This window comes from Entelurus aequoreus, linkage group LG10, assembly GCF_033978785.1.
Source record: "Entelurus aequoreus isolate RoL-2023_Sb linkage group LG10, RoL_Eaeq_v1.1, whole genome shotgun sequence".
NCBI classification, from domain to species: Eukaryota; Metazoa; Chordata; class Actinopteri; order Syngnathiformes; family Syngnathidae; genus Entelurus; species Entelurus aequoreus.
The window spans coordinates 1,162,987-1,189,392 of record NC_084740.1 but is presented as its reverse complement, the minus strand read 5'-3'; the positions used below and the strand labels follow the sequence as shown (position 1 = coordinate 1,189,392).

The 26,406-nt window shown below is 40.5% G+C and overlaps 1 protein-coding gene across 2 annotated transcripts in view; it reads left to right on the top strand.

The window, feature by feature from the left end:
• The window catches only part of taok1a (TAO kinase 1a), a 37,719-nt gene extending 11,351 nt beyond the window's left edge, over window positions 1-26,368 (top strand). The window contains exons 2-20 of one of the 2 annotated variants that reach the window (XM_062059807.1): window positions 874-1,133; window positions 13,628-13,699; window positions 13,781-13,882; window positions 14,041-14,086; window positions 14,182-14,278; window positions 14,372-14,485; window positions 14,951-15,042; window positions 15,122-15,215; window positions 15,320-15,401; window positions 15,474-15,641; window positions 15,727-15,927; window positions 16,105-16,233; window positions 16,340-16,576; window positions 16,650-16,778; window positions 16,872-17,075; window positions 17,171-17,410; window positions 17,498-17,710; window positions 18,011-18,193; window positions 19,879-26,368. In XM_062059807.1, the coding sequence (XP_061915791.1) occupies window positions 1,002-1,133; window positions 13,628-13,699; window positions 13,781-13,882; window positions 14,041-14,086; window positions 14,182-14,278; window positions 14,372-14,485; window positions 14,951-15,042; window positions 15,122-15,215; window positions 15,320-15,401; window positions 15,474-15,641; window positions 15,727-15,927; window positions 16,105-16,233; window positions 16,340-16,576; window positions 16,650-16,778; window positions 16,872-17,075; window positions 17,171-17,410; window positions 17,498-17,710; window positions 18,011-18,193; window positions 19,879-20,403 (3,060 nt within the window). In that variant the 5' untranslated portion in view covers window positions 874-1,001 and the 3' untranslated portion in view covers window positions 20,404-26,368. Of the gene's footprint in view, window positions 1-873; window positions 1,134-13,627; window positions 13,700-13,780; window positions 13,883-14,025; window positions 14,087-14,181; window positions 14,279-14,371; window positions 14,486-14,950; window positions 15,043-15,121; window positions 15,216-15,319; window positions 15,402-15,473; window positions 15,642-15,726; window positions 15,928-16,104; window positions 16,234-16,339; window positions 16,577-16,649; window positions 16,779-16,871; window positions 17,076-17,170; window positions 17,411-17,497; window positions 17,711-18,010; window positions 18,194-19,878 lie in introns of those variants that run through there. The other variant, XM_062059808.1, reaches the window with a different exon arrangement.
• Window positions 26,369-26,406: the final 38 nt, after the last annotated feature.

The following is a 26,406-nucleotide window of genomic DNA, read 5'->3' as shown; positions in this document are numbered from 1 at the left end:
GCCCAACCCTACTTCAACAAAAGGCTAATATGAGCTACATTACAGCAGAGACTAGCCAGCGAAGAAGAGGAAATAAGCAAGTAGATGAACAAGTCAGGAGACACAATAACAATAGTTTGGCCGTCGGTGAACACAGTTCATAGATGACACGTCTTTGTGGACATATTAATATCATTAATAATTAAACACAATAAATGTATTGTGTATATATAATATGCAATATATTAAACAATAAACACAATAATATACAATATAATAATTATATATGAATGAAAAATACATTTATAATGAAATCGTAGCCCCAAAGGGTGAGGTGCCCCCCTCCAGTCGCATGTATATGTGTACACAGCGTGTGGTATGCTTGATGTGTTTTCCGTGTGCGTACAGGTTTGACAAGATGTCCCGTCTCTGGAATGCTTTGTCCTACTTAGCATGGCACCTAACTAGTGAGGCAGTGGCCAGTGCCTGAAGTCCGGGGTGACATCTGTCTGTCATATATAAGACTTGTTGTGGTGTGGTGTGGTATGAGGTGTACTTTTTTTCAGGATCCTGCCCTTTTGATTTTAATGACTGAAGTTACGGCTGCCATGGCAACAGACTTATCTGTTGCCACCCAGGCTGTCCTCCACCCCTGAACCAGATGTCATTATTCCACAACCGTCTCATTCCCCCCACACACTTTAGTTAAATAAGTCTGCTTTTCCAAAGAGCATTTGATGAAGTTGTAGTCAGGAAAATATTGGAAATTGAATCTGTAAAATATAACCTACCGTATTAACTGTACAGACAATGTTTTAAGTCACATTTTGACTTCCTCAATCACCATACAAGTGTTTGTAGTATTTAATGTTTGTTATTCTAATGTCCTTTCAGTTGTGACCACGTATGAGACCGCTGTCCTGCAGATGAGCCGTCGGTGGGGGCTACCTAGTCGCTGTCGCAGACCCAGATAGTTTGGCGGCAGCGGCATTTCCCCCCACCCCCCCACCCATCTCTCCATTATGCCCAATAGCAGTCGGGCGGGGAGCCTGAAGGACCCCGAAGTTGCTGAGCTTTTCTTCAAGGAAGATCCGGAGAAGTTCTTCACAGATCTGCGTGAGATAGGACATGGCAGCTTTGGAGCTGTGTATTTCGTAAGTTTCCAAGCTTCAAGTCTGCAGAGCTCAAAACATTTAACAGATTTTCAGTAGTCGATACTCACATCTATGAATGTCCACAATTTTCTGTACTTGTTTGATTGATTGATTGATTGATTGAACTGATAGAAACTTGTATTAGTAGATTGCACAGTACAGTACATATTCCATACAATTGACCACTAAATGGTAAGACCCGAAAAAGTTTTTCAACTTGTTTAAGTCGGGGTCCATGTTAATCAATTCATGGTAATGATACCATGATAAAACATGAAAAAATACTACACGGTAGAACTTTTAAATTAAAAACTGTTACAAACTGTCAAACTGTATTTATAGCCACTATGCTTCAACATCTTTTTGCACAGAATTCAAATCATGGTACCTATCTGTCAAGTGGGGCCTATATCCCCCCCAGTATATAAAACCAACAATAGAATAGAATAGAAAGTACTTTATTGATCCCTGGGGGAAATTCAGCACCACAGTTCGCTCACAATAGACAATAAACACTTAGGTATTTTTTACATGTGAATAATATAAATACAGTCTATTATACAGCATTATTCACATGTGAATAATATAAATACAGTCTATTATACAGCATTATTCACATGTTAATAACATACAGTCTATTATACAGCATTATTCACATGTGAATAATATAAATACAGTCTATTATACAGCATTATTCACATGTGAATATTATAAATACAGTCTATTATACAGCATTATTCACATGTGAATAATATAAATACAGTCTATTATACAGCATTATTCACATGTGAATAGTATAAATACAGTCTATTATACAGCATTATTCACATGTGAATAATATAAATACAGTCTATTATACAGCATTATTCACATGTGAATATTATAAATACAGTCTATTATACAGCATTATTCACATGTGAATAATATAAATACAGTCTATTAAACAGCATTATTCACATGTGAATAATATAAATACAGTCTTATTATAAACAGCTTTATTCACATGTGAATAATGCTGTATAAATTTACAGTCTATTATACAGCATTATTCACATGCAAATAAAATAAATACAGTAATAATGTGCTTATTGTTATGGTCATAAATAACAATAGTCAAGTATTTTACCTCCTTAAAAAGAACCTCAGTGGCGTGGAGCCTTCAAGTTTATTAAACCGTATTGTTCTTACTGTCAGTATGGTGGTAGTTTGATGTCATCATGTTTGTAATTAAATAAACAAATAAAAAACCTAAAACCTATTTAAAGACGAATCTTTTGATATTATTAGTGTCAACAGTTCAGCCATTTCTCAATATGTTATGCCTTATTGCTCCAAATTTCTGTTTTGTATTTTTTGTATGTTTCACTTCTACAATGTGCCATAGGCCTATTTAAAAAAGAAAAGAAAAAAAAGAGCTGCGTTCAGCAAATGGCCTCCAGGCCACACTATGCGTTCCTAGTGAAATAAGTAAACCAGTTGTGTTCGAGGTGTTGCTAAACGATGCTTTAATTCACATGACGCCACATCCGGCTCACATCCGGCTCATTAAATATGCGTCTGTTGTCCATAGTTACTAGGCGCCATTTAGCCTTTCTTGAAGAAAAATGCACAATACGAAGGTCCCGAGTAGTCCTGAGTTCAATCCCGGGCTTGGGATCTTTCTGTGTGGAGTTTGCATGTTCTCCCTGTGACTGCGTGGGTTCCCTCCGGGTACTCCGGCTTCCTCCCACCTCCAAAGACATGCACCTGGGGATAGGCCCCTCCCACCTCCAAAGACTTGCACCTGGGGATAGGTTGATTGACAACACTAAACGGTCCCTAGTGTGTGAATGTGAGTGTGATCGTTGTCTGTCCATCTGTGTTGGCCCTGTGATGAGGTGGCGACTTGTCCAGGGTGTACCCCGCCATTCCGCCCGAATGCAGCTGAGATAGGCTCCAGCACCCCCCGCGACCCCAAAAGGAACAAGCGGTAGAAAATGGATGGATGGATGGAAGAAAAATGCACTATGCTTGCGTTGTTCTAAGCTGTTACGACCGTTCAAATCGCAAAATGGATAAACGTTTCTTCTGAGTTCTTCGAGGGGTAATCAAAAAGGGTGGAAGAGTGCAAGATTTAACCAGAAAGATCTAGGCCCCCTGCGTACCCCCTTGCTGTACAACAGTCGTCTTGGCATGGTTGACCACCTCCGGGAAGAAGTCGCGTCACGGAATACAAGCAATAGCGTCTCTAAGCTGCGTTTTTTTTAGCACTTATGGGGCGGCGTGGCTCGGATGGTAGTGCAGCCGTGCCAGAAGCTGGAGGGTTCCAAGTCCGATTCCAGCTTCCGCCATTCCAATCACGGCCAGCGTGTCCTTGGGCAGGACACTTCACACCCGTGCTCCCAGTGGCACCTACACTGGTGTATGGATGTGCAGGACTCCCTTGAAAAATAAATTATTAATCCCAATGGGACTTTACCAAGTAAATAAAGGTTGAATAAAATAAAATAAAATAAAGCTTGGGTTGCACCCTCCTGGGGGTTGTGGTAGTACACACTCCCTGGGCTCACTCGCGGCGAATACTTTTGTGACAGCTTGTATTTGGTTGCATGACGCAAGATACACTTCCCTTTTGTGTTTAATATCTACCTCTACTTGCTAAATATAGCAACAAAGTCCCTAAAGTGCTGCTACATATTATTCTCTGGCAAACCAGGCACATATGGTAAAGGTATGCCACAACTATAGTTTTACCACACTGCCTCAGGTCCATTATAATTTGTTTAGGAGCCAAGGCAGTCTTTTTAGCAGCCAGGGCAAACTGCAAGCATTGAATCCGCGTTCGTGACAGGCTTCCACTAATAAGTACATTTTTGGGAAGCGCTGCCTCAGTGCTCAAGTGCTGAGAATTGATGTGGCTCGCCTAGGAAAAATTGTTGCACAGTATTTGGTACTAATAATACTGAAGGAAGCAGGTGTTGGTATTAAGTAGGTAAAACAACATTCCAATACTTTGGACAACCGTAGTGCTAAAGTGAATAAAAGCTGAGAAATATTTTTTCCACAATGATACCTCTTGAACATCATCTTTTCAGACGGCTGTGTTCCTTCCAATTAAGACATATGATCTATTGTTATAATTGTATTCTTAACCGTGCAATATTATCACAAACTGCTTTTTACCACCGACCCTGAACGCATCTTCGGGTAGAGGCAGTTTTACTGGTCAGTCAGAGGCAATGTGAACTGTGTGCAATATGATGTGTTCTGAGGTCAAAAGGTGTGTACGATTAGAGAGAGGAAAGCATTTTTTGTGAAGGAAAAAGGAAGTAAGACGGCCTCGTAAATAAGGTGCTGGAAGTAGACTTGTGCTAACTGACTGAACCTAACCGGCTGTCACTTGAACATGAGCTATTCAGCTAACAAGTTTATAGAACAACCTTTCTACCTAATGGTAAGTGCAATTTGTCTTGTCCAAATAAACAGTCACCCACTCTATATAGTTACAGTTAATACGTGTATTAAGCTATTAGGTACATCATTAGGCTAATAATAACAGAGTGTAAGTAGAAGAATCTGCCGGCCGTTCAAAAACAGGCGTTACATATATCAATATCAATATACACTACCATTCAAAAGTTTGGGGTCACATTGAAATGTCCTTATTTTTGAAGGAAAAGCACTGTACTTTTCAATGAAGATAACTTTAAACTAGTCTTAACTTGAAAGAAATACACTCTATACATTGCTAATGTGGTAAATGACTATTCTAGCTGCAAATGTCTGGTTTTTGGTGCAATCTCTACATAGGTGTATAGAGGCCCATTTCCAGCAACTATCACTCCAGTGTTCTAATGGTACAATGTGTTTGCTCATTGGCTCAGAAGGCTAATTGATGATTAGAAAACCCTTGTGCAATCATGTTCACACATCTGAAAACAGTTTAGCTCGTTACAGAAGCTACAAAACTGACCTTCCTCTGTGGAGATTGAGTTTCTGGAACATCACATTTGTGGGGTCAATTAAACGCTCAAAATGGCCAGAAAAAGAACTTTCATCTGAAACGCGACAGTCTATTCTTGTTCTTAGAAATGAAGGCTATTCCACAAAATTGTTTGGGTGACCCCAAACTTTTGAACGGTAGTGTATACTGTATATATCAATATCAATGCACATTCTGTGGCTCATTATACAATTGGGCCTGAGCAAAAAACACCCAGATTAACAAATGGCTTCACTACATTACATATACTGTTTTAGAATGGCCCAGCCAGAAACCAAACCTAAGTCTAGTTTCAAAAATCTGGGTTGACGTCAAGAGGCCCCACACAATTGAACATTAGGAACCCTTTTTAAGGAAGAGTGGTCAAATACTGTGTCTGTATATGTGCAAAACCCAAAACCAGTGAAGTTAGCACGGTGTGTAAATGGTAAATAAAAAGAGAGCCTCTCAATTATAAACAAAGCAAAACTATACCTCAATGAAAATGCACTCCGTACTCTATACTGCACCTTGCTACTCCCATACCTTACATACAGTGTTGAAGTATGGGGGAATACTTACCACAACACAATTCATCCTCTGATCATATTACAGAAAAGAGCAGTGCGGATCATTCACAACGTTGGTTATTTAGAACATACTCCTAATCTGTTTATGCAATCAAAGTTGCTCAAATTTGATGACCTTGTTAAATATAATACATTAATAATCTTATATAAAGCATTTAACAAATTATTGCCGCCTAATCTACAACGTTTTTTTATAAGACGAGTGCAGGCTCATAACTTGAGAGGCTTTGGATATTTCTTATTGCAGAGAGCTCAAACCACTCAAACGTTTTTGTGTGTCTGTATGCGGAGTAAAACTATGGAACAAACTATGGAACAAACTGGACTTACAACACAAGCAATGCCAAACTATTAATCGATTTAAACTATTATACAAACATGGGGTCTGGTTCAAATATAGAGATGAGGGTCTTTAATTTGACCTGCTGTTGTACTCTGTCTCAAAGTGTTAACATGTGCTCAATGTTTCCTTACCATTATTGCTATGTTGTCTATTACCACTATTGCTATGTTGTCTATTACCACTATTGCTATGTTGTCTATTACCACTATTGCTATGTTGTCTATTACCACTATTGCTATGTTGTCTATTACCATTGTTGCTATGTTGTCTATTACCATTATTGCTATGTTGTGTATTACCATTATTTTTTGCAAATCATTAACTTAGAATTTAACGGCAGCAACACGTTGCAAAAAAGTTGGCACAGGGGCATTTTTACTACTTTTAACAACACTCAGTAAACGTTTGGGAACTGAGGAGACACATTTTTTAAGCTTTACAGGTGGAATTCTTACCCGTTCTTGCTTGATGTACAGCTTAAGTTGTCCAACAGTCCGGGGGTCTCCGTTGTGGTATTTTAGGCTTCATATTGCACCACACATTCTCAATGGGAGACAGGTCTGGACTAAAGGAGGCCAGTGTAGTACCCGCACTCTTTTACTACGAAGCCACGCTGTTGTAACACGTGGCTTGGCATTGTCTTGCTGAAATAAGCAGGGGCGTCCATGAAAAAGGCGTTGCTTGGATGGCAACATATGTTGCTCCAAAACCTGTATGTACCTTTCAGCATTAATGGTGCCTTCACAGATGTGTAAGTTACCCATGCCTTGGGCACTAATACACCCCCATACCATCACACATGCTGGCTTTTATACTTTGCACGTAGAACAGTCCGAATGGTTGTTTTCCTCTTTGTTCCAGAGGACACAACTTCCACAGTTTCCAAAAACTATTTGAAATGTGGACTCGTCAGACCACAGAACACTTTTCCACTTTGTATCAGTCCATCTTAGATGAGCTTGGGCCCAGCGAAGCCGGCGGCGTTTCTGGGTGTTGTTGATAAATGGCTTTGGCTTTGCATAGTAGAGTTTTAACTTGCACTTACTGATGTAGCGATGAACTGTAGTTACTGACAGTGTTCCTGAGCCCATGTGGTGATATCCTTTACACACAGATGTCTATTTCTGATGCAGTACCGCCTGAGGGATCGAAGGTCACAGGCTTAGCCGCTTACGTGCAGTGATTTCTCCAGATTCTCTGAACCTTTTCAGAATCAGAATCAGAAATACTTTGGTGATATTACGGAGCGTAGATGGTGAAATCCCTAAATTCCTTGCAATAGCTCGTTGAGAAATGTTGTTCTTAAACTGTTGGACAATTTGCTCACGCATTTGTTCACAACGTGGTGACCCTCGCCCCACCCTTGTTTGTGAATGGCTGAGCATTTCATGGAAACTGCTTTTATTAAATATTATTATTCATTATTACTTTTTTCACCTGTGGGATGTTCCAACTAAGTGTTTGATGAGCATTCCTCAACTTTCTCAGTCTTTTTTGCCACTTGTGCAGGTTTTTTGAAACATGTTGCAGGCATCAAATTCCAAATGAGCTAATATTTGCAAAAAATAACAGTTTTCCAGTTGGAACGTTAAGTATCTTGTCTTTGCAGTCTATTCAATTGAATATAAGTTGAAAAGGATTTGCAAATCATTTTATTCTCTTTTTATTTACCATTTACACTGCTTTTGGGTTTTGTATATATATGTATGTATATATGTATGTGCATATATATATATATATATGTATGTATGTATGTAAATATGTATATATGTATGTGCATATATATATATATATATATATATGTATGTAAATATGTATATATGTATGTGCATATATATATATATGTACGTATGTAAATATGTATATATGTATGTGCATATATATATATATGTATGTATGTAAATATGTATATATGTATGTATGTATGTAAATATGTATATATGTATGTGCATATATATATATGTGCATATATATGTGTGCATATATATATATATATATATGTGTGCATATATATATATATATATATATATATATATATATATATATATATATATATATATATATATATATAAAACATTAAATAATTTATAAACGACATTTTCTGCAACTTAACTTTCGCCTGTCCCATTAGACACACCAATAAGCTTGTTAATAGATGTACAATAAAACTCCTCATAGGAAGTTGCCATTTGTTATAGTCGTTATAACTTTGTGACATGATACAATGCACATTAAAAAATGATAAATGGGTTATACTTGTATAGCGCTTTTCTACCTTCAAGCTACTCAAAGCGCTTTGACACTATTTCCACATTCACCCATTCACACACACATTCACACACTGATGGCGGGAGCTGCCATGCAAGGCGCTAACCAGCAGCCATCAGGAGCAAGGGTGAAGTGTCTTGCCCAAGGACACAACGGAAGTGACTAGGATGGTAGAAGGTGGGGATTGAACCCCAGTAACCAGCAACCCTCCGATTGCTGGCACGGCCACTCTACCAACTTCGCCACGTACATATAAAATATAAATGTGACAGATTGTAGCCAAAGGCTAATTTCCATCTGCAGTCCCAACCTGCTGCGGACCTCATTGCAAAGAAACAAGCCCATGGCTCCCACTAATTCAGCGTTCTAGTGAGTTGTGTTTGTCTTGCACTTATTTTTGCTGTATTTATCTGGCACAAGTGGAAAGCCGGTCCCTGAAAGTAATGCCTACATTAAACCAGTCCGTGGTGGAAAAAAGTTTGGGGACCACTGAAGTAGACAACATCCAGGAAATCCACAATAATGCGTGTTCTTGGCTATATTTAGACAAATGTATGCGTTTCGTGAAAACAATGCCCAAAACCTTAGTTTTACCGCATATAACCATTACTGTTTCCAAACACACATCATTGTTTTGTTTTTTTGTCAAGATATGCTGTTTTTTTTTACTGTAGGTAGAGAAAATTAATACTATTATATGGGTCGGCCAAAGAAAAGGCAAACTAAATAAATATACAATGGGGTGCGGGGACTCCTTGAAGTAGATGTAGGTTGTCCCCAGCTAAAGTATAGCTAGTTAATAAAAATGGACCCTAAAAGGGGCCATTTGTACACTCTGTTACATCAACATTGATATTATACATGTGGGCCCATAGATATAAATGTTGTTAAATGTAGCAAACTACTTTTGCCGTGTAGCTTGCTACAATTCCCCGGGATAGCTTCCCCTGTAGTTTAGCAGCATTTAATCGAGAGTAGCTTGTAGTTTAGCTTACTACATTTCCCAAGTAGCTTGCCCATCACTGCCAATGTGTATTCTTATATTTTTTGGTATATAGATCATTTTTATTTTGAGCTGGTGACATAAAGAAGCATTAAGAAGATGGTTATCATTAAAAACTGTCAAGGTGTTATTGTTCATTGTACAGTTTGACTTAGGAATGCAGCACACTAGGCTACGCCGTGTGTGTGCATTCAATCGTGCTGTCATGGCTTTTTTTTTTCCCATTTTGACTGAGGGGGGAAGCACACTAAATTTGACCATAACTAATTACCAATACACTAGTCAAGCTTTCCAGACTTAAGACGTTATGTGTCTTTTAAACACTATTTGAATAAACATACATATACACATACATGTACATATACATTCACTGTACAAACATACATATACACATGTACGTATACATTCACTGTACAAACAAACATATACACATACAAACCCCGTTTCCATATGAGTTGGGAAATTGTGTTAGATGTAAATATAAATGGAATACAATAATTTGCAAATAATTTTCAACCCATATTCAGTTGAATATGCTACAAAGACAACATATTTGATGTTCAAACTGATAAACATTTTTTTTTTGCAAATAATCATTAACTTTAGAATTTGATGCCAGCAACATGTGACAAAGAAGTTGGGAAAGGTGGCAATAAATACTGATAAAGTTGAGGAATGCTCATCAAACACTTATTTGGAACATCCCACAGGTGAGCAGGCTAATTGGGAACAGGTGGGTGCCATGATTGGGTATAAAAGTAGATTCCATGAAATGCTCAGTCATTCACAAACAAGGATGGGGCGAGGGTCACCACTTTGTCAACAAATGCATGAGCAAACTGTTGAACAGTTTAAGAAAAACCTTTCTCAAGCAGCTATTGCAAGGAATTTAGGGATTTCACCATCTACGCTCCGTAATATCATCAAAGGGTTCAGAGAATCTGGAGAAATCACTGCACGTAAGCAGCTAAGCCCGTGACCTTCGATCCCTCAGGCTGCACTGCATCAACAAGCGACATGAGTGTGTAAAGGATATCACCACATGGGCTCAGGAACACTTCAGAAACCCACTGTCAGTAACTACAGTTGGTCGCTACATCTGTAAGTGCAAGTTAAAACTCTCCTATGCAAGGCGAAAACCGTTTTATCAACAACACCCAGAAACGCCGTCGGCTAAGCTGGGCCTGAGCTCATCTAAGATGGACTGATACAAAGTGGAAAAGTGTTCTGTGGTCTGACGAGTCCACGTTTCAAATTGTTTTTGGAAACTGTGGACGTCGTGTCCTCCGGACCGAAGAGGAAAAGAACCATCCGGATTGTTATAGGCGCAAAGTGTAAAAGCCAGCATGTGTGATGGTATGGGGGTGTATTAGTGCCCAAGACATGGGTAACTTACACATCTGTGAAGGCGCCATTAATGATGAAAGGTACATACAGGTTTTGGAGCAACATATCTTGCCATCCAACAACGTTACCATGGACGCCCCTGCTTATTTCAGCAAGACAATGCCAAGCCACGTGTTACATCAACGTGGCTTCATAGTAAAAGAGTGCGGGTACTAGACTGGCCTGCCTGTAGTCCAGACCTGTCTCCCATTGAAAATGTGTGGCACCTAAAATAGCACAAGGGAGACCCCCGGACTGTTGAACAACTTAAGCTGTACATCAAGCAAGAATGGGAAAGAATTCCACCTGAGAAGCTTCAAAAATGTGTCTCCTCAGTTCCCAAACGTTTACTGAGTGTTGTTAAAAGGAAAGGCCATGTAACACAGTGGTGAACATGCCCTTTCCCAACTACTTTGGCACGTGTTGCAGCCATGAAATTCTAAGTTAATTATTATTTGCAAAAAAAAATAAAGTTTATGAGTTTGAACATCAAATATCTTGTCTTTGTAGTGCATTCAATTGAATATGGCTTGAAAAGGATTTGCAAATCATTGTATTCCGTTTATATTTACATCTAACACAATTTCCCAACTCATATGGAAAAGGGGTTTGTACATGTACATATACATTCACTGTACAAACTTACATATACACATACTGTACATATACATTCACTGTACAAACATACATATACACATACTGTACATATACATACATACACTCATGCACATAATCACGTTTCATCAAACATATAAACGTTGTTGCCCTAGGGCAGAGGTGGGCAATTAATTTTTACCGGGGGCCGCATGAGCAACCCGAGCACTGCTGGAGGGCCACATCGACAATATTTCAATTAAATTTTGCTCAATATTATATTTGATATACCGTAAGATAAATAATAATAATAATCATTTCATTTTACCTAACTTAACTTTATACAAAAGCAGATTGCCTTTGACGGTTTTATTTTAACACTGTCTTACATAACACTTCCTGATGTATAATACAATGCAAAAATGTCAATTTCTGCACAGAGTTAATTCCTGTCACTTTATCCTGCATCCTCTTTAAAAGTACAACATTTTTCCCCGTCAGATTTGGACAACCATCTGTTGTCACACCTGCCAGCTTGTCCCATTTCAGTCCTAACATGTCCAAACACGCATTTACCTATGTGAACAAGTCATTACCTGTGGTTGTCCCTTTTAATTGACTGCATGGCTGCCAGCTCCTCCCTGATTTGAAAGTCTGCAGTTATCCCACATAAGAAGATGAGCAGCTGGGCGGTGTCACGTACATCGCAGCTCTCATCCAAAGCCAGCTGAAGCTCCAAGTTTCCAGCGATGGTCTCAACCCGCCTCGTTACAGTGCGTCGGGAGAGTGACACGTTCTCAAATGCGCCCCTCTTCTCCGGGCATATCAGCGCAACAGAGTCCAATAAGCACTCCTTAATAAACTCTCTGCCAGAAAACGCCTTACTTTTTCTGGCGATTTTGTGAGAAATGACGAAACTTGTCCTGACAGCTGCATCTCTGGGGGTGTGACATTTGGCAAAAAGTCCTTGTTGGGTTTGCCGTTTTACCATCAACGTATCAGGCTCCCTTGCGCGCGCTTCATCAGACAGATTCCGGTATTGTTCCTCGTGCTTCGTCGTGTAGTGGCGATTCAAATGATATTCTTTAAACACAGCAACATGTGTACCACAAATTAAGCACACGGCTTTACCTTTTAATTTCTGTAAAGAAATACTTTGCAGTCCATGTCTTGTTGGAAACACGCCATTCGTCATCAACTTTTCTTTTTTTAGCGTGAGCTGACATCTCGGGGGTAACCGGGCATCACTTGTCGCTGTGCACCTTCACTCACAGGTTACACACGTACATACGTCCATAAATAACACTTTTCAAAATAAAAGCAGCACAGTTGTATTGCACGCACGACATAGATGTTTTTTTTAAATGTATTTTGTAATTTGTGATTGCCGCTGTTCACAATCACGCACGCGCATACGTCCACACGGAAGTAATACAAATAACGCTTTTCAAAACAAAAGCAGCACCGTTGTATTGCACACTCGACATAGATACTTTTTTAAATGTATTTTGTAATTTATGATTGGCCTCACGCGGGCCGGACAGGGACTCACAAAGGGCCGGATGTGGCCCGCGCGCCGCAGAATGCCCAGGTCTGCCCTAGGGGAAACTGGGTAACATATGGCACACTGACAAAGCTTAACCTATTTTTACTATAACAATCTACAAGGTTAATATAGGTTGCTTCTCTTTCTTCCCCTCCATCTTTCTGCATTCTTTCGTATCTCTAGTTATCATTACATATATGTATTGTTGCATTTGAACAACTGTATTGTTGATAATAGAGGTCAATTATTGGTATTGTTCTTTATCAATAGTGATATTTCTATTGGTATTTGTATTGATCCATTTGTAGTGTAATAATGCTCATTGTCATTTCTGTATTATTTATTTCGCTAACTGCTTCTTTGCTATCACTTTTACCATCATATTTGTACATATCCTATTTGATTATGTTGCTCTGTTGTTGTTGTTGTGTTTGCTGTTGTTTTTGTCTCTTTGTCTTATCCCCCTCTTGTCCCCACAATTTCAGCTCCTGTCTTCCTTTTTTTCTCTTTCTATCCCCTCCTGCTCTGGCCCGGCTGCACCAAATGATAATATAAATACATTTAATAAAGTCAAATACAAATAAGGCAACAAGAGAAGTATCCCACACTTCTCTTTTGTAAAGTAAATCTGAACAGCCGATATGGGCATCTACATCAACTATATGATTTGCCTGAGAAGCTGCACAGGACAAAAATATATATATATATATATATTTGAATGACCTAGTATGACTACGACCTTTAGTAAAGTTAAAACAAGGAGCATTGTCTCATTTTCTGTATCTTTTATGCTTGTAATTCAGGCACAGGATGTGCGAACTAGCGAGGTGGTGGCCATCAAGAAAATGTCTTACAGTGGAAAGCAGTCCAGTGAGGTATGACCCCCTAATCGTTACTTCATAATGATTAGCCGCCCATTTTGGCTGTGAGACCTAAATGCATTTTACTCTCTTCAGAAATGGCAAGACATTATCAAGGAGGTAAAATTCTTGCAAAGAGTACAACATCCAAACAGCATTGAGTACAAAGGCTGTTACCTGCGAGAGAACACTGCATGGGTGAGAAGCAAAATGAGAACACATTAAGGGTTCTGTTGGAGTCATGTGCATGCTTTGTTAGGCCGGTGTCTTACAAACACTTACTTTTCCTAGTTTCACTTAAACCACAGTATGTTAGAAGTGCATCAAACCGTTTTCACAAGATATGTCTGTTTTAGCTGGTGATGGAGTATTGTCTAGGCTCTGCTTCCGATCTATTAGAGGGTAAGTTGAAGTTGTGCAAAGGACCCCTTTCAAAATAATCCTTCTGACTTTTAATTCTTGGTTTACAATGCCACTAATTGTTTAATTCCATCCAGTTCACAAGAAACCCCTTCAAGAAGTTGAAATAGCTGCAATAACCCATGGTGCTCTTCAAGGTTTGGCTTATCTTCACTCCCACAACATGATTCACCGGTGAGTGTTCCGGCATGATTTGTAGGAGCAGATGACTTGAGGCTTTTTGTGTTGTCTGCAGAGTTATCGTTTTCCTTCTCATGTGCTTAACAGAGATATCAAGGCAGGAAACATCTTACTGACGGAGCCAGGCCAGGTAAAACTCGCAGATTTTGGCTCAGCCTCCATCGCCTGCCCAGCCAACTCTTTTGTTGGGACACCATATTGGTACGCTCAGAAACACTCATTGTACACCAATTACAGTGGGGAAAATAAGTATTTAATGCCCTGCTGATTTCTAAGCTCAGCCCTTACAAATACATGAACAGTCCAAAATTGTTATGGTAACCGAGAGACAAAATGTATAAAAACTAGGGGTGCACACATCTTAGGGACCTTTAGCAGAGGAAAAAGCTCCAAAGCAGAGAGCATTTCCACTTCTTGGTTTGACAAGTGGGATGGTGTCATATTTAACATCACCCTCCCTTCAAACAAATTGAGTCAAGTTGATGCCATAGAGCTAAATTTTTCTTTCATTCAGGTTTTGGATGGCAAACTTTAGACAAATTCTGGACTATTCATATTTTTCTAAGGGGTTAAACTTACTAAATCAGCAAGTCAAAAAATCCCCCGACTACATACATTGTATACATTTCACAGTCATCAGTTGTACTCTGCTAAATGTGTTTTTAGGATGGCCCCTGAGGTGATCTTGGCTATGGATGAGGGCCAGTATGATGGGAAGATAGACATCTGGTCTTTAGGAATAACTTGCATTGAATTAGGTATAGTCACTGTCATCAATTGTCATAGTTGATCTTTAGCCATATTCTGCTTATTCATTACTTTGTGTCTACTTTATAGCTGAGAGGAAGCCTCCACTTTTCAATATGAATGCAATGAGTGCCTTATACCATATAGCACAAAATGAGAGCCCCATGCTGCAGTCCAGTGAATGGTGAGTTGCTCAATACATTTTGAAAGAGCAACTGTTTTATTTCTTTTATAGACAATATAGAGACTCATTGTTTTTTCTGGTGTGCGTTTATTTACTTATTTTAGGACTGAGTATTTCAGAAACTTTGTAGATTCTTGCCTACAGAAAAGTCCACAAGATAGGCCAAACTCCGAGGAGCTCTTGAAGGTAAAACCAGTCACAATAATTATTCTTACTCCTTAATGTTAACACGTGGTATGTTTGCTGTTCTTCCTCCAGCATGCGTTTGTCCAACGTGAGCGTCCTGAATCAGTTTTAATGGACCTTATAAATCGGACGAAAGATGCGGTGCGAGAGCTGGACAATTTGCAGTATCGCAAAATGAAAAAGATTTTGTTTCACGAAGCCCACAATGGCCCCACCATTGAAGCTCCAGATGAAGAGGAGGTCTGTTGAGTTTGCATCCTTTTCTATAATTGTCATTGAACTATATATTACGAAGCATTGTTTTAACACTGTGCACTATTTTTAGGAACCAGAACACAGTGTGGGTAGAACGGGTACCGTGAACAGTGTGGGGAGCAACCAGTCCATTCCGAGTATGTCAATTAGTGCCAGTTCCCAGAGCAGCTCTGTCAACAGTCTGACAGACGCCGGCGATGACAAAAGCGAAGTGGACATGGAGGGAGACCACACAGTCTTGTCTAACAGCTCTGTCAAACATCTCAGACGGGTAAAAACTGAATTATATCTACCTTGACTGGAAAACTCTTAATTGTGCTTTCATTCACTTAAAATATCTAGATGTGCAGGGAATACAAAGTGATAATTTTGGAAAATGCAATTACAATAGTAGTTTTTGCAGCAGCTGTCATCAATTTGGTTTAAAAAGATTTTGCTTAACTTTTAGGAGAATGCAGCTAATAATCAAGATTCAGAACCCCACACTCGGTCAAATGAGCCTCAGTCACAACCCGCAAACCCTCCTCGGCCAAAACGGAACCGAGAACACTTTGCAACAATTCGCACAGCCTCAGTGGTAATAACTCTATTTCACTATCAATAGAACTAACATGAGTGAATAAAAAAATACTGCATGTCTTTGATTGTCATTGGTCACAAACCGTTCTTCCTGTGTTCTCAAGCTCACTCGCCAGATTAAGGAGCACGAGCAGGACTCTGAATTGAGGGAGCAAATTTTAGGCTACAAGCGCATGCGACGGCAGCACCAGAAGCAGTTGATGGCCCTGGAGAACAAGCTGAAAACAGAGATGGAAGAGCACAGACTACGCCTGGACAAGGAACTGGAGAACCAGAGGAACAGCTTTTTTCAGGAGATGGATAAACTGATCAAGAAGCACCAAGGGTCCATAGAGAAAGATGTATGCTTGCACAGCATGACATTGAAATTGTTTTGCATGGTGCTAACTGGTCCGTGTGTGTTGGTTTTTACAGACAAAAACATTTAGCAACGATGAGAAGAAATTCCAACAACACATTCAGAGCCAGCAGAAGAAGGAACTTAATAGTTTCCTCGAATCACAGAAACGGGAGTACAAACTTCGCAAGGAACAACTCAAAGAGGTTGTTAATGTTTTTCTACTACCTTTTTAAAAGAGCATGTCACATTACTATGGAGCCCATGGCTTTGTTTATCTAAAATATGCTTCTCTGTAGGAGTTGAATGAAAACCAATCAACACCTAAGAAGGAGAAGCAGGAGTGGTTGTCCAAGCAAAAGGAGAATTTCCAACACTTCCAAGCAGAAGAGGAGGCCAACTTGCAGCGCAGACAAAGGCAGTATCTGGAACTGGAGTCCCGCAGGTTCAAACGTAGGATCTTGATTGCTCGCCACAACATTGAGCAGGACTTAGTGCGTGAGGTAGGTATAAAAAAATGATTAATTAACTGACAAGCTGAATTGGTTTTGTTGCTTATTGTCATTGTATCATTTCCTCCCAACATTCCGACCATCAGGAGCTTAACAAACGGCAGACTCAGAAGGACTTGGAACATGCCATGCTTCTACGACAACACGAATCCATGCAAGAACTGGAATTCCGCCAGCTGAACACTATCCAGAAGACAAGGGCCGAACTCATCCGCCTGCAGCACCAGACAGAGCTCACTAACCAGCAGGAATACAACAAGAGAAGGGAGAGAGAACTGAGACGGAAGCACGTCATGGAGGTTCGACAACAACCCAAGAGCCTCAAGGTGAGAAGCATCTATAAAGGCTGTGCATGTTCATTCATAGACACCACTGACTGACCAGAGTGTCTTCGGTTCATTGTAATTTGACAGTCCAAAGAGCTACAAATCAAGAAGCAGTTTCAGGACACCTGCAAAATCCAGACGCGGCAGTACAAGGCACTGAGGAATCATCTGCTGGAGACCACACCAAAGTCAGATCACAAGGCAGTGTTGAAGCAACTGAAACAGGAGCAGCACCGCAAACTCGCCATCTTGGCAGAGCAGTATGACCACTCCATCACTGAGATGATGTCCACTCAGGCTGTGAGTCCTACTCAGTCAATATTATACCAAGTATTCAAAAGTGTCCTCCTTCATGTTGCCTTATTGACTTGACTTTGCTTACATCATGGCCTCAAATTTGCCTTTGTACTTTAATAATCTGCTTGGTGCATTGTCCATTCAAACAGATCAATGCCTTATCTCAAAAATGCACTATGACAGCTGACACCTGGCATATGTCCATAAACATGTACCTGGCCATAATATAGGAAAACACGTTGTTCTTTATTTAAATGTATGAATGATGATTGAATTTTTTTATATTTTTCCACAAATTCTCAGCTTCGTCTTGATGAGACTCAAGTAGTACAAGGCCAAGGCCTCCGGATGCAGCTTCAGCAAGAGCTGGAGCTTCTTAATGCCTATCAGAGCAAGATCAAGATGCAGACAGACGCACAGCACGACCGTGAAAGGAAAGAGCTGGAGCAAAGGCTGTCGATACGCAGAGCGCTGCTGGAACAAAAGGTTATTTTCTTGTATTATCTACAAACCCCGTTTCCATATGAGTTGGGAAATTGTGTTAGATGTAAATATAAACGGAATACAATGATTTGCAAATCCTTTTAAACCCATATTCAATTGAATGCACTACAAAGACAACATATTTGATGTTCAAACTCATAAACTTTTTTTTTTTTTTTGCAAATAATCATTAACTTAGAATTTCATGGCTGCAACACGTGCCAAAGTAGTTGGGAAAGGGCATGTTCACCACTGTGTTACATGGCCTTTCCTTTTAACAACACTCAGTAAAGGTTTGGGAACTGAGGAGACACATTTTTGAAGCTTCTCAGGTGGAATTCTTTCCCATTCTTGCTTGATGTACAGCTTAAGTTGTTCAACAGTCCGGGGGTCTCCCTTGTGCTATTTTAGGTGCCACACATTTTCAATGGGAGACAGGTCTGGACTACAGGCAGGCCAGTCTAGTACCCGCACTCTTTTACTATGAAGCCACGTTGATGTAACACGTGGCTTGGCATTGTCTTGCTGAAATAAGCAGGGGCGTCCATGGTAACGTTGCTTGGATGGCAACATATGCTTCAAAACCTGTATGTACCTTTCAGCATTAATGGCGCCTTCACAGATGTGTAAGTTACCCATGTCTTGGGCACTAATACACCCCCATACCATCACAGATGCTGGCTTTTCAACTTTGCGCCTATAACAATCCGGATGGTTCTTTTCCTCTTTGGTCCGGAGGACACAACGTCCACAGTTTCCAAAAACAATTTGAAATGTGGACTCGTCAGACCACAGAACACTTTTCCACTTTGTATCAGTCCATCTTAGATGAGCTCAGGCCCAGCGAAGCTGACGGCGTTTCTGGGTGTTGTTGATAAATGGTTTTCGCCTTGCATAGGAGAGTTTTAACTTGCACTTACAGATGTAGCGACCAACTGTAGTTACTGACAGTGGGTTTCTGAAGTGTTCCTGAGCCCATGTAGTGATATCCTTTACACACTGATGTTGCTTGTTGATGCAGTACAGCCTGAGGGATGGAAGGTCACAGGCTTAGCTGCTTACGTGCAGTGATTTGTACAGATTCTCTGAACCCTTTGATGATATTACGGACCATAGATGGTGAAATCCCTAAATTCCTTGCAATAGCTGCTTGAGAAAGGTTTTTCTTAAACTGTTCAACAATTTGCTCAGGCATTTGTTGACAAAGTGGTGACCCTCGCCCCATCCTTGTTTGTGAATGACTGAGCTTTTCATGGAATCTACTTTTATACCCAATCATGGCACCCACCTGTTCCCAATTTGCCTGTTCACCTGTGGGATGTTCCAAATAAGTGTTTGATGAGCATTCCTCAACTTTATCAGTATTTATTGCCACCTTTCCCAACTTCTTTGTCACGTGTTGCTGGCATCAAATTCTAAAGTTAATGATTATTTGCAAAAAAAAAATTTTTTATCAGTTGAGTATCAAATATGTTGTCTTTGTAGCATATTTAACTGAATATGGGTTGAAAAGGATTTGCAAATCATTGTATTCCGTTTATATTTACATCTAACACAATTTCCCAACTCATATGGAAACGGGGTTTGTACTTAAGGACAGTATATGTTACGGAGTGTTTACTAAATGACGCTGTAGAACAGTTGTTTCAGGAATAGTTTGTTCTTAACCCTATTTTTTTGTCCTCAAGATCGAAGAGGAGATGGTGTCCTTGCAGAATGATCGTTCGGAGCGAATCCGAAGCCTGCTGGAACGTCAAGCACGAGAGATTGAGGCTTTCGACTCAGAGAGCATGCGCCTGGGATTCAGCAACATGGTGCTATCAAACGTCTCCCCAGAGGCTCTTGGCCATAGCTTTCCTGGGTCCCAGGAAAGTTGGGGGCAACGTCAACAGCCATCAGGGAGCTTTCATGGGCCACACAGGAGCAGTGGCATCTTGAGCACAGGCTCAAGCCACCAAAGCAGCAATCGCCACCATCACTTGAGTCCTGGGGGTCCATCTATGCAGCACAGCTGGGGGCAAGGCATGCAGGGTGGTGGGGCTCCACAACCTTGGGGCCACCCATCAGCTGTCTCTCGCAGCAGTGCTGGTGCACAGAACAGCCCCCAAGGAATGGGGGGGACACAGCCCGGGGGCCACAGTGTGCCGGGCATGAGCAGGAGTACCAGCGTGACCTCTCAAATATCCAACGGATCCCATTTTTCCTACACATAAGTTAAACCGATGCAAGTCCAACAGTCAGCAGCAACAAATACCGGGTGAGCTCCGCAGTGCCATCTTTCCACTACTCCTCCCCTCCACTTCCTTCTACTGTGCACACATGTGGATGTGTCATTAAACACTTGCTCAGGTCAAAGGGTGCTGCAAAAGTGTGCAGCACCTCCTCACAGCAGATTATCAGCAAGCATACAGGTCATTTAGGTTAATGTTACATAGGCAATTTAAGTGTCAACAAATAGGCAGTTTTACTGATAAGTTAAACCAATACATTTACAGCGATTGCTTCCATTTTGCACATGAAAACACTGTTAAAAGCCTTTGACTCGTGTCAATCACAGTAAACAAAAATATGTTTAATTTAATAGGTCCCCTGCAGTTTTACACTGGCCCATTCCGAGGCTATAGACAATGTTGGGATGCCAGCCTGCTGTAATGGTCATCGAGATGCATTTGATGCAGTCTTTATTTAGTTCACTACTTTCTCATTTCCTGACCACCAACTCAAACGTGAAACCAAATAAACAAACCACTATTTTCTGTCTGTGTGAGGCTACACATTTGACTAGTGCCTTTTCTAGTATTTTTGTATTATCAAAGATAGGTCCTCAATATTAATAGTGTAATAGTGTGAATGTATATAAGATTCAATAGCACTCATGATTCTGCAGTTCTGCAAGGCCCAATTGTATTCACTTTGTACAGTGCTATGTGCTAAGTAGTCTTAAAAAATATGACAAATTGAAACAATGTACATATTAGTATATTTTGATTGTCCTGATTTTAAAATGGTGGTGGAAGTGACATATCCGTGTCCAGAGACAATTTGCCTTAGAAAAAATCGATATCTTGAATATTTTAGTGCCTTTTTAAAACTGCTGCCTTCTCAAAGCACTTTATGCTAAATGCAAGATATTTTTCAAAGTTAATATTGGACTTGGGTGGCAAAGAACCTTGGAGTCAAGGTGTGTGCTGTGATTTGTATATTTTTTTTATTTCAAGAGGTACACCGCAACCTTCGTGTTTGTGCGTGAAAACACACTATGAAACTTAAGCTGAATGTGTGGATGCTGTGGGCTATTTTCCTTTTAATTCAACTAAAAACAACAGAATCTATTTTAGAAGCTAGTAGCCTTCACCTAAAATCCATGACCATGACCGCAGGCTTGGCCATACTAAAGGAAAATGACACCACTGCTTAGTGAGGTGACATGGAACGGTGCTAAATTTAAAAAGAACAAAGGGTGACTGAATATTGAAAATATTGCTTCATGCACACAGGGAGAACATACAAGTACACACAAATATAAATGCAACATTTAGTTTTTTTCCCATTTTTCATGAGTTAAACTCAAAGATCTAAAACGTTTACTATATACACAAAATACCTATTCCTCTCAAATATTCACAAAACAGTGTTAGTGAGCATTTCTTCTTTGCCAAGATAACCCATCCCACCTCACGTGTTTGGCATATGAAGATGCTGATTAAACAGCATGATTATTACACAGGTGTGCATAGGCTGCCCGCAATAAAAGGCCACTCTGAAATGTGCAGTTTTATCACAGCACAATGTCACAGATGTCGCAGGTTTTGAGGGAGTGTGCAGTTGTCAGGCTGACTGCAAGAATGTCCACCAGAGCTGTTGCCCATTAATTGAATGTTCATTTATCTACCATAAGCAGTCTCCAAAGGTGTGTCAGAGAATTTGGCAGTACATCCAATCGGCCTCACAACCGCAGAGAACGTGTAACCACACGAGCCCAGGTGCACCTCCACGATCGTCTGAGACCAGCCACCCGGACAGCTGCTGCAACAATTGGTTTGCATAACCAAATCATTTTTGTGAGAAACCGTCTCAGTGAAACTGATCTGCATGCTCGTCGTCCTCAACGAGGTCTCGACCTGACTGCAGTTCCTCGTGGTAACCGACTTTTAGTGGGAAAATGCTGATATTCGATGGTATCTGGCACGCTGGCGAGGTGTTCTCTTCACGGATGAATCCCGGTTTTCACTGTTCCGGACAGATGGCAGACCGCATGTGTAGCGTCAGGTGGAAGGGCGGTTTGCTGATGTCAACGTTGTCAATGGAGTGACCCATGGTGGGGGTGGGCTTATGGAATGGACAGGCATTTGTTATGGACAACCAACGAGTGCATTTTATTGATGGCATTTTGGATGCACAGAGATACCGTCACGAGATCCTGAGGCCCGTTGTTGTGCCATTCACCCGAGACCATCACTTCATGTTGCAGCATGACAATGCACGGCGCCATGTTGCAAGGATCTGTACACAATTACTGGAAGTTGAAAACAACCCATCACCTATAAAGCAAAACTGCACATTTCAGAGTGGCCTTTTATCGTCTAATAATCATGCAGTTTATTCAGAATCTCGATGTGCCACACCTGTGAGGTGGAATGGATTATCTTGGCAAAGATAATAACTAACACAGATTTATAGAGATTTGTCAATATTTGAGAGGAATAGGTCTTTTATGTATACAGTAACAATTTTAGATCATTGAGTTCAACTCACGGAAAAATGTGCGCAAAAAGAAAAGTGTTGCGTTTATATTTTTGTTCAGTATAGAATAAGAACAAATGTTGGATCGAGCACTTGAGCAGGGCAAGACCTATGATGATTGTAGTATACATTTCACACACTTTCCTGAGGTCTAGATAAAATGTATAGGATATGCGTTGGTGTAAAGTTTGCTCCATTGTCACATTTTTAACCCCTTCTCTGAGTATGCCTGCAAAACTCTTCGTTTGAGGTGGCGTTCCTTTTTTAGATGCAAATAAACCCTTCCAGGCCCTGCCCTTGTTGCAGTGTCAACAAACAGGGCCTATGTCCGTCTAGCGGGACTTATTTGCTCCTTTCAGACGAAGACATCCAAATCCCCTGCTAACTCTCTGCGAAGAAGGAAAACAAAACACAGACTTCATATTAGGGCTGTTCTCATCAAGGTTTCATTCCGATACCGATCATCCATGAGTGAGATTGGCCATTAAATGTGTAAATGTACATTTTTTAAAATTTATTTCTAGTGCGTCCTATTGATAGTTGCACAGTATCAACACAATATTTAAACTAGTTCTTTATTCTATTTTATGACACAATTGTTTGAGCAACACAAAGTCCGTAGTACATTATAACCTAAACAAAAACTGTCTATTGCTCTTTGAAATCGTTTTTGCCCTCAAAGTCCCCCTGTGTCTAGGGAATTATTCAGCAAAAACAATTTTGAGAAGGATATTAACAAATATCAGCACCTCCAAGTCCGAGTCCATGGTTCTCGCCCGGAAAAGGGTGGAGTGCCATCTCCGGGTTGGGGAGGAGATCTTGCCCCAAGTGGAGGAGTTCAAGTACCTCGGAGTCTTGTTCACGAGTGAGGGAAGAGTGGATGGTGAGATCGACAGGCGGATCGGTGCGGCGTCTTCAGTAATGCGGACGCTGTATCGATCTGTTGTGGTGAAGAAGGAGCTGAGCCAGAAGGCAAAGCTCTCAATTTACCGGTCGATCTACGTTCCCATCCTCACCTATGGTCATGAGCTTTGGGTTATGACCGAAAGGACAAGATCACGGGTAAATTAGTTTCCTCCGCCGGGTGGCGGGTCTCTCCCTTAGAGATAGGGTGAGAAGCTCTGTCATCCGGGAGGAACTAAAGCCACTGCTCCTCCACATGGAGAGGAGCCAGATGAGGTGGTTCGGGCATCTGGTCAGGATGCCACCCGAACGCCTCCCTAGGGAAGTGTTTCGGGCACGTCCGACCGGTAGGAGGCCACGGGGAAGACTATGTCTCCCGGTTGGCCTGGGAACGCCTCGGGATCCCCCGGGAGGAGCTGGACGAAGTGGCTGGGGAGAGGGAAGTCTGGGCTTCTCTGCTTAGGCTGCTGCCCCCGTGACCCGGCCTCTGATAAGTGGAATAATTTGGATGGATATTAACAAATATGATCACTCTAGTATCAATCATATCCTCATACTACCCCTAATATGTAACATGTTGAGCCTTGTCCGCCAGTGATGATGATAGTAGATAATGATACTTAAGCTACTAGGAAATTGTATATTTGCTGTAATAGACGTGTGGGAAGTGGCTTGTCACCCAGAGAGGATCGGCATTTGTGAATGGCATTAATCGGCACATACTTTTTTTCACGAAATTCGTTCGCCAACATTTATGCCTCAAAAGCCCATGAAGACGCTTGCACTGGCCAAAAAAATCAGCAGTCAAAAGTCAGCCGAAGTAAAGCTGTTGGCCGTTCTCATTGTCCTACTGAAACGTGTAAATAGCCCGCCAGAGATGACCGTAGGGCCAAAGGGATCGACAATTTCCCCATGTAAACATGTGTCATTCTCCTGCATTTGATATCCATGCTGTGTGTATGTCCAAACAGGCGAAACTGTTAATCATATCATCCGAGATAAACCAGTACAGCCAAATAAGTGATACACGTTACCGCTGCGATATCAGAGATGCCTAACACGCACCTGAAGACGCAGGACCCCTCAACGGCATACCTTCTGGAGCCATGGATTTTACTTCTTAATTGCTGCTATTTTTCCAATATATTTTTTGCTAGCAAATACAACGTGATTGCCACACACTGATAGATTAAATCAGGACATAAGCTTGGTTAATTTATGCATGTGGTGTTATCGCTACCTTTGATGTCATATTTGGCTAGGACAAATCTTAGGTAGTTTGTTAAATCCACCTTGAGTCTTTCTTACCCCCAGAAGGGCATAAACTACACTCAAATCAACATTTAAGAAATAATAGATAAACATAAGGTATCGAGAAAGAGGAAGTTATCGGCTTGGAAACCTTATGATTTAATACTTTGGCATTGTTCAGCAGGTATCCAGCATTGTAACATTTATAAGTCAGAAAAGAGGAAAATCATCATAGGTCCTGTTTAAATAGTTACGAAAGAGGCATGCATTTATTACACAATCATAACTGTCCGTATGTATGTATGTATGCGTGTGTGTGTGTATTGGAACATTTTATATTTCAGAAACTGACAGACTATATTGATGGCAGAAATATTGCAATCTACATGAATACAATGACAAAGTGAAGCATGTAAAATATGCCTGCCCTGATCTTTAACCAACAAAACATCCCAATTGCCTACAATCACACAGTGTAGATAAGGTAATAGTCAGGGTTCTGGTACCAAAACTGCAAGCGGACATTATTTTCCCGATGTACTGGTCAATGAAAAGATGAATGTATCTTTTCCTTTTGTCCAAAAGCCAAGAGTTTGAATGTTGGATCAACATTGCCTGGCCCTCCATGCCAACATTCAGTTTGTTTTGTTCACTTTATGTCAATGTTTGTTTATGACTATGTCAGAGAGAGCCTGAATATATTCTTGTCATCCATGCGAACTCTTCACAACCTGGATTACATTTTTGTTTTTGTACTTTTAACTTTGATGTCAAGTTTTGTCCTACTGACTACCTGAAACATGTATGGGGTACTGAATTGGCAGTAGGCAGTGAAGGTGGCCATTTATTTCTGTGGTCTGCACACTGCCATAGTTGCCAAGCCCTGATGTTGCCACGTTGTTTTCCTCGCCGTGTTTTCACCCCTCATCAGCGGACTTGGAAACAAGTCACATCTGCTCCAGTGGTCAACGCCGAACACTCGAGACAAATCCAGTGAAAAGAGATTGCATTTATTTGAAGATGTCAGTATTCTTCTTTTATTTTATTTTTTGGCACATTACCACTACAACTTGTAACCTGTAATAAATTGTATAGATGGTCTTGAGAGTTTATGAACATGCTAAACATGACAAAATGGTAAAAGTGAATTCAAATTGTATAAAAAAAAATATTAAACAGAATAAGAATAGATTTAAATGTACTATTTTGTTTGTATAATGCACCATTGTCTTGGCAGAGGGATTATTTAAAAAAATAAATCAGCTGTAATAAAGTAATTTTAGTAGAACTGGCTCTTTGTATTTAATGGCATTCTGTGA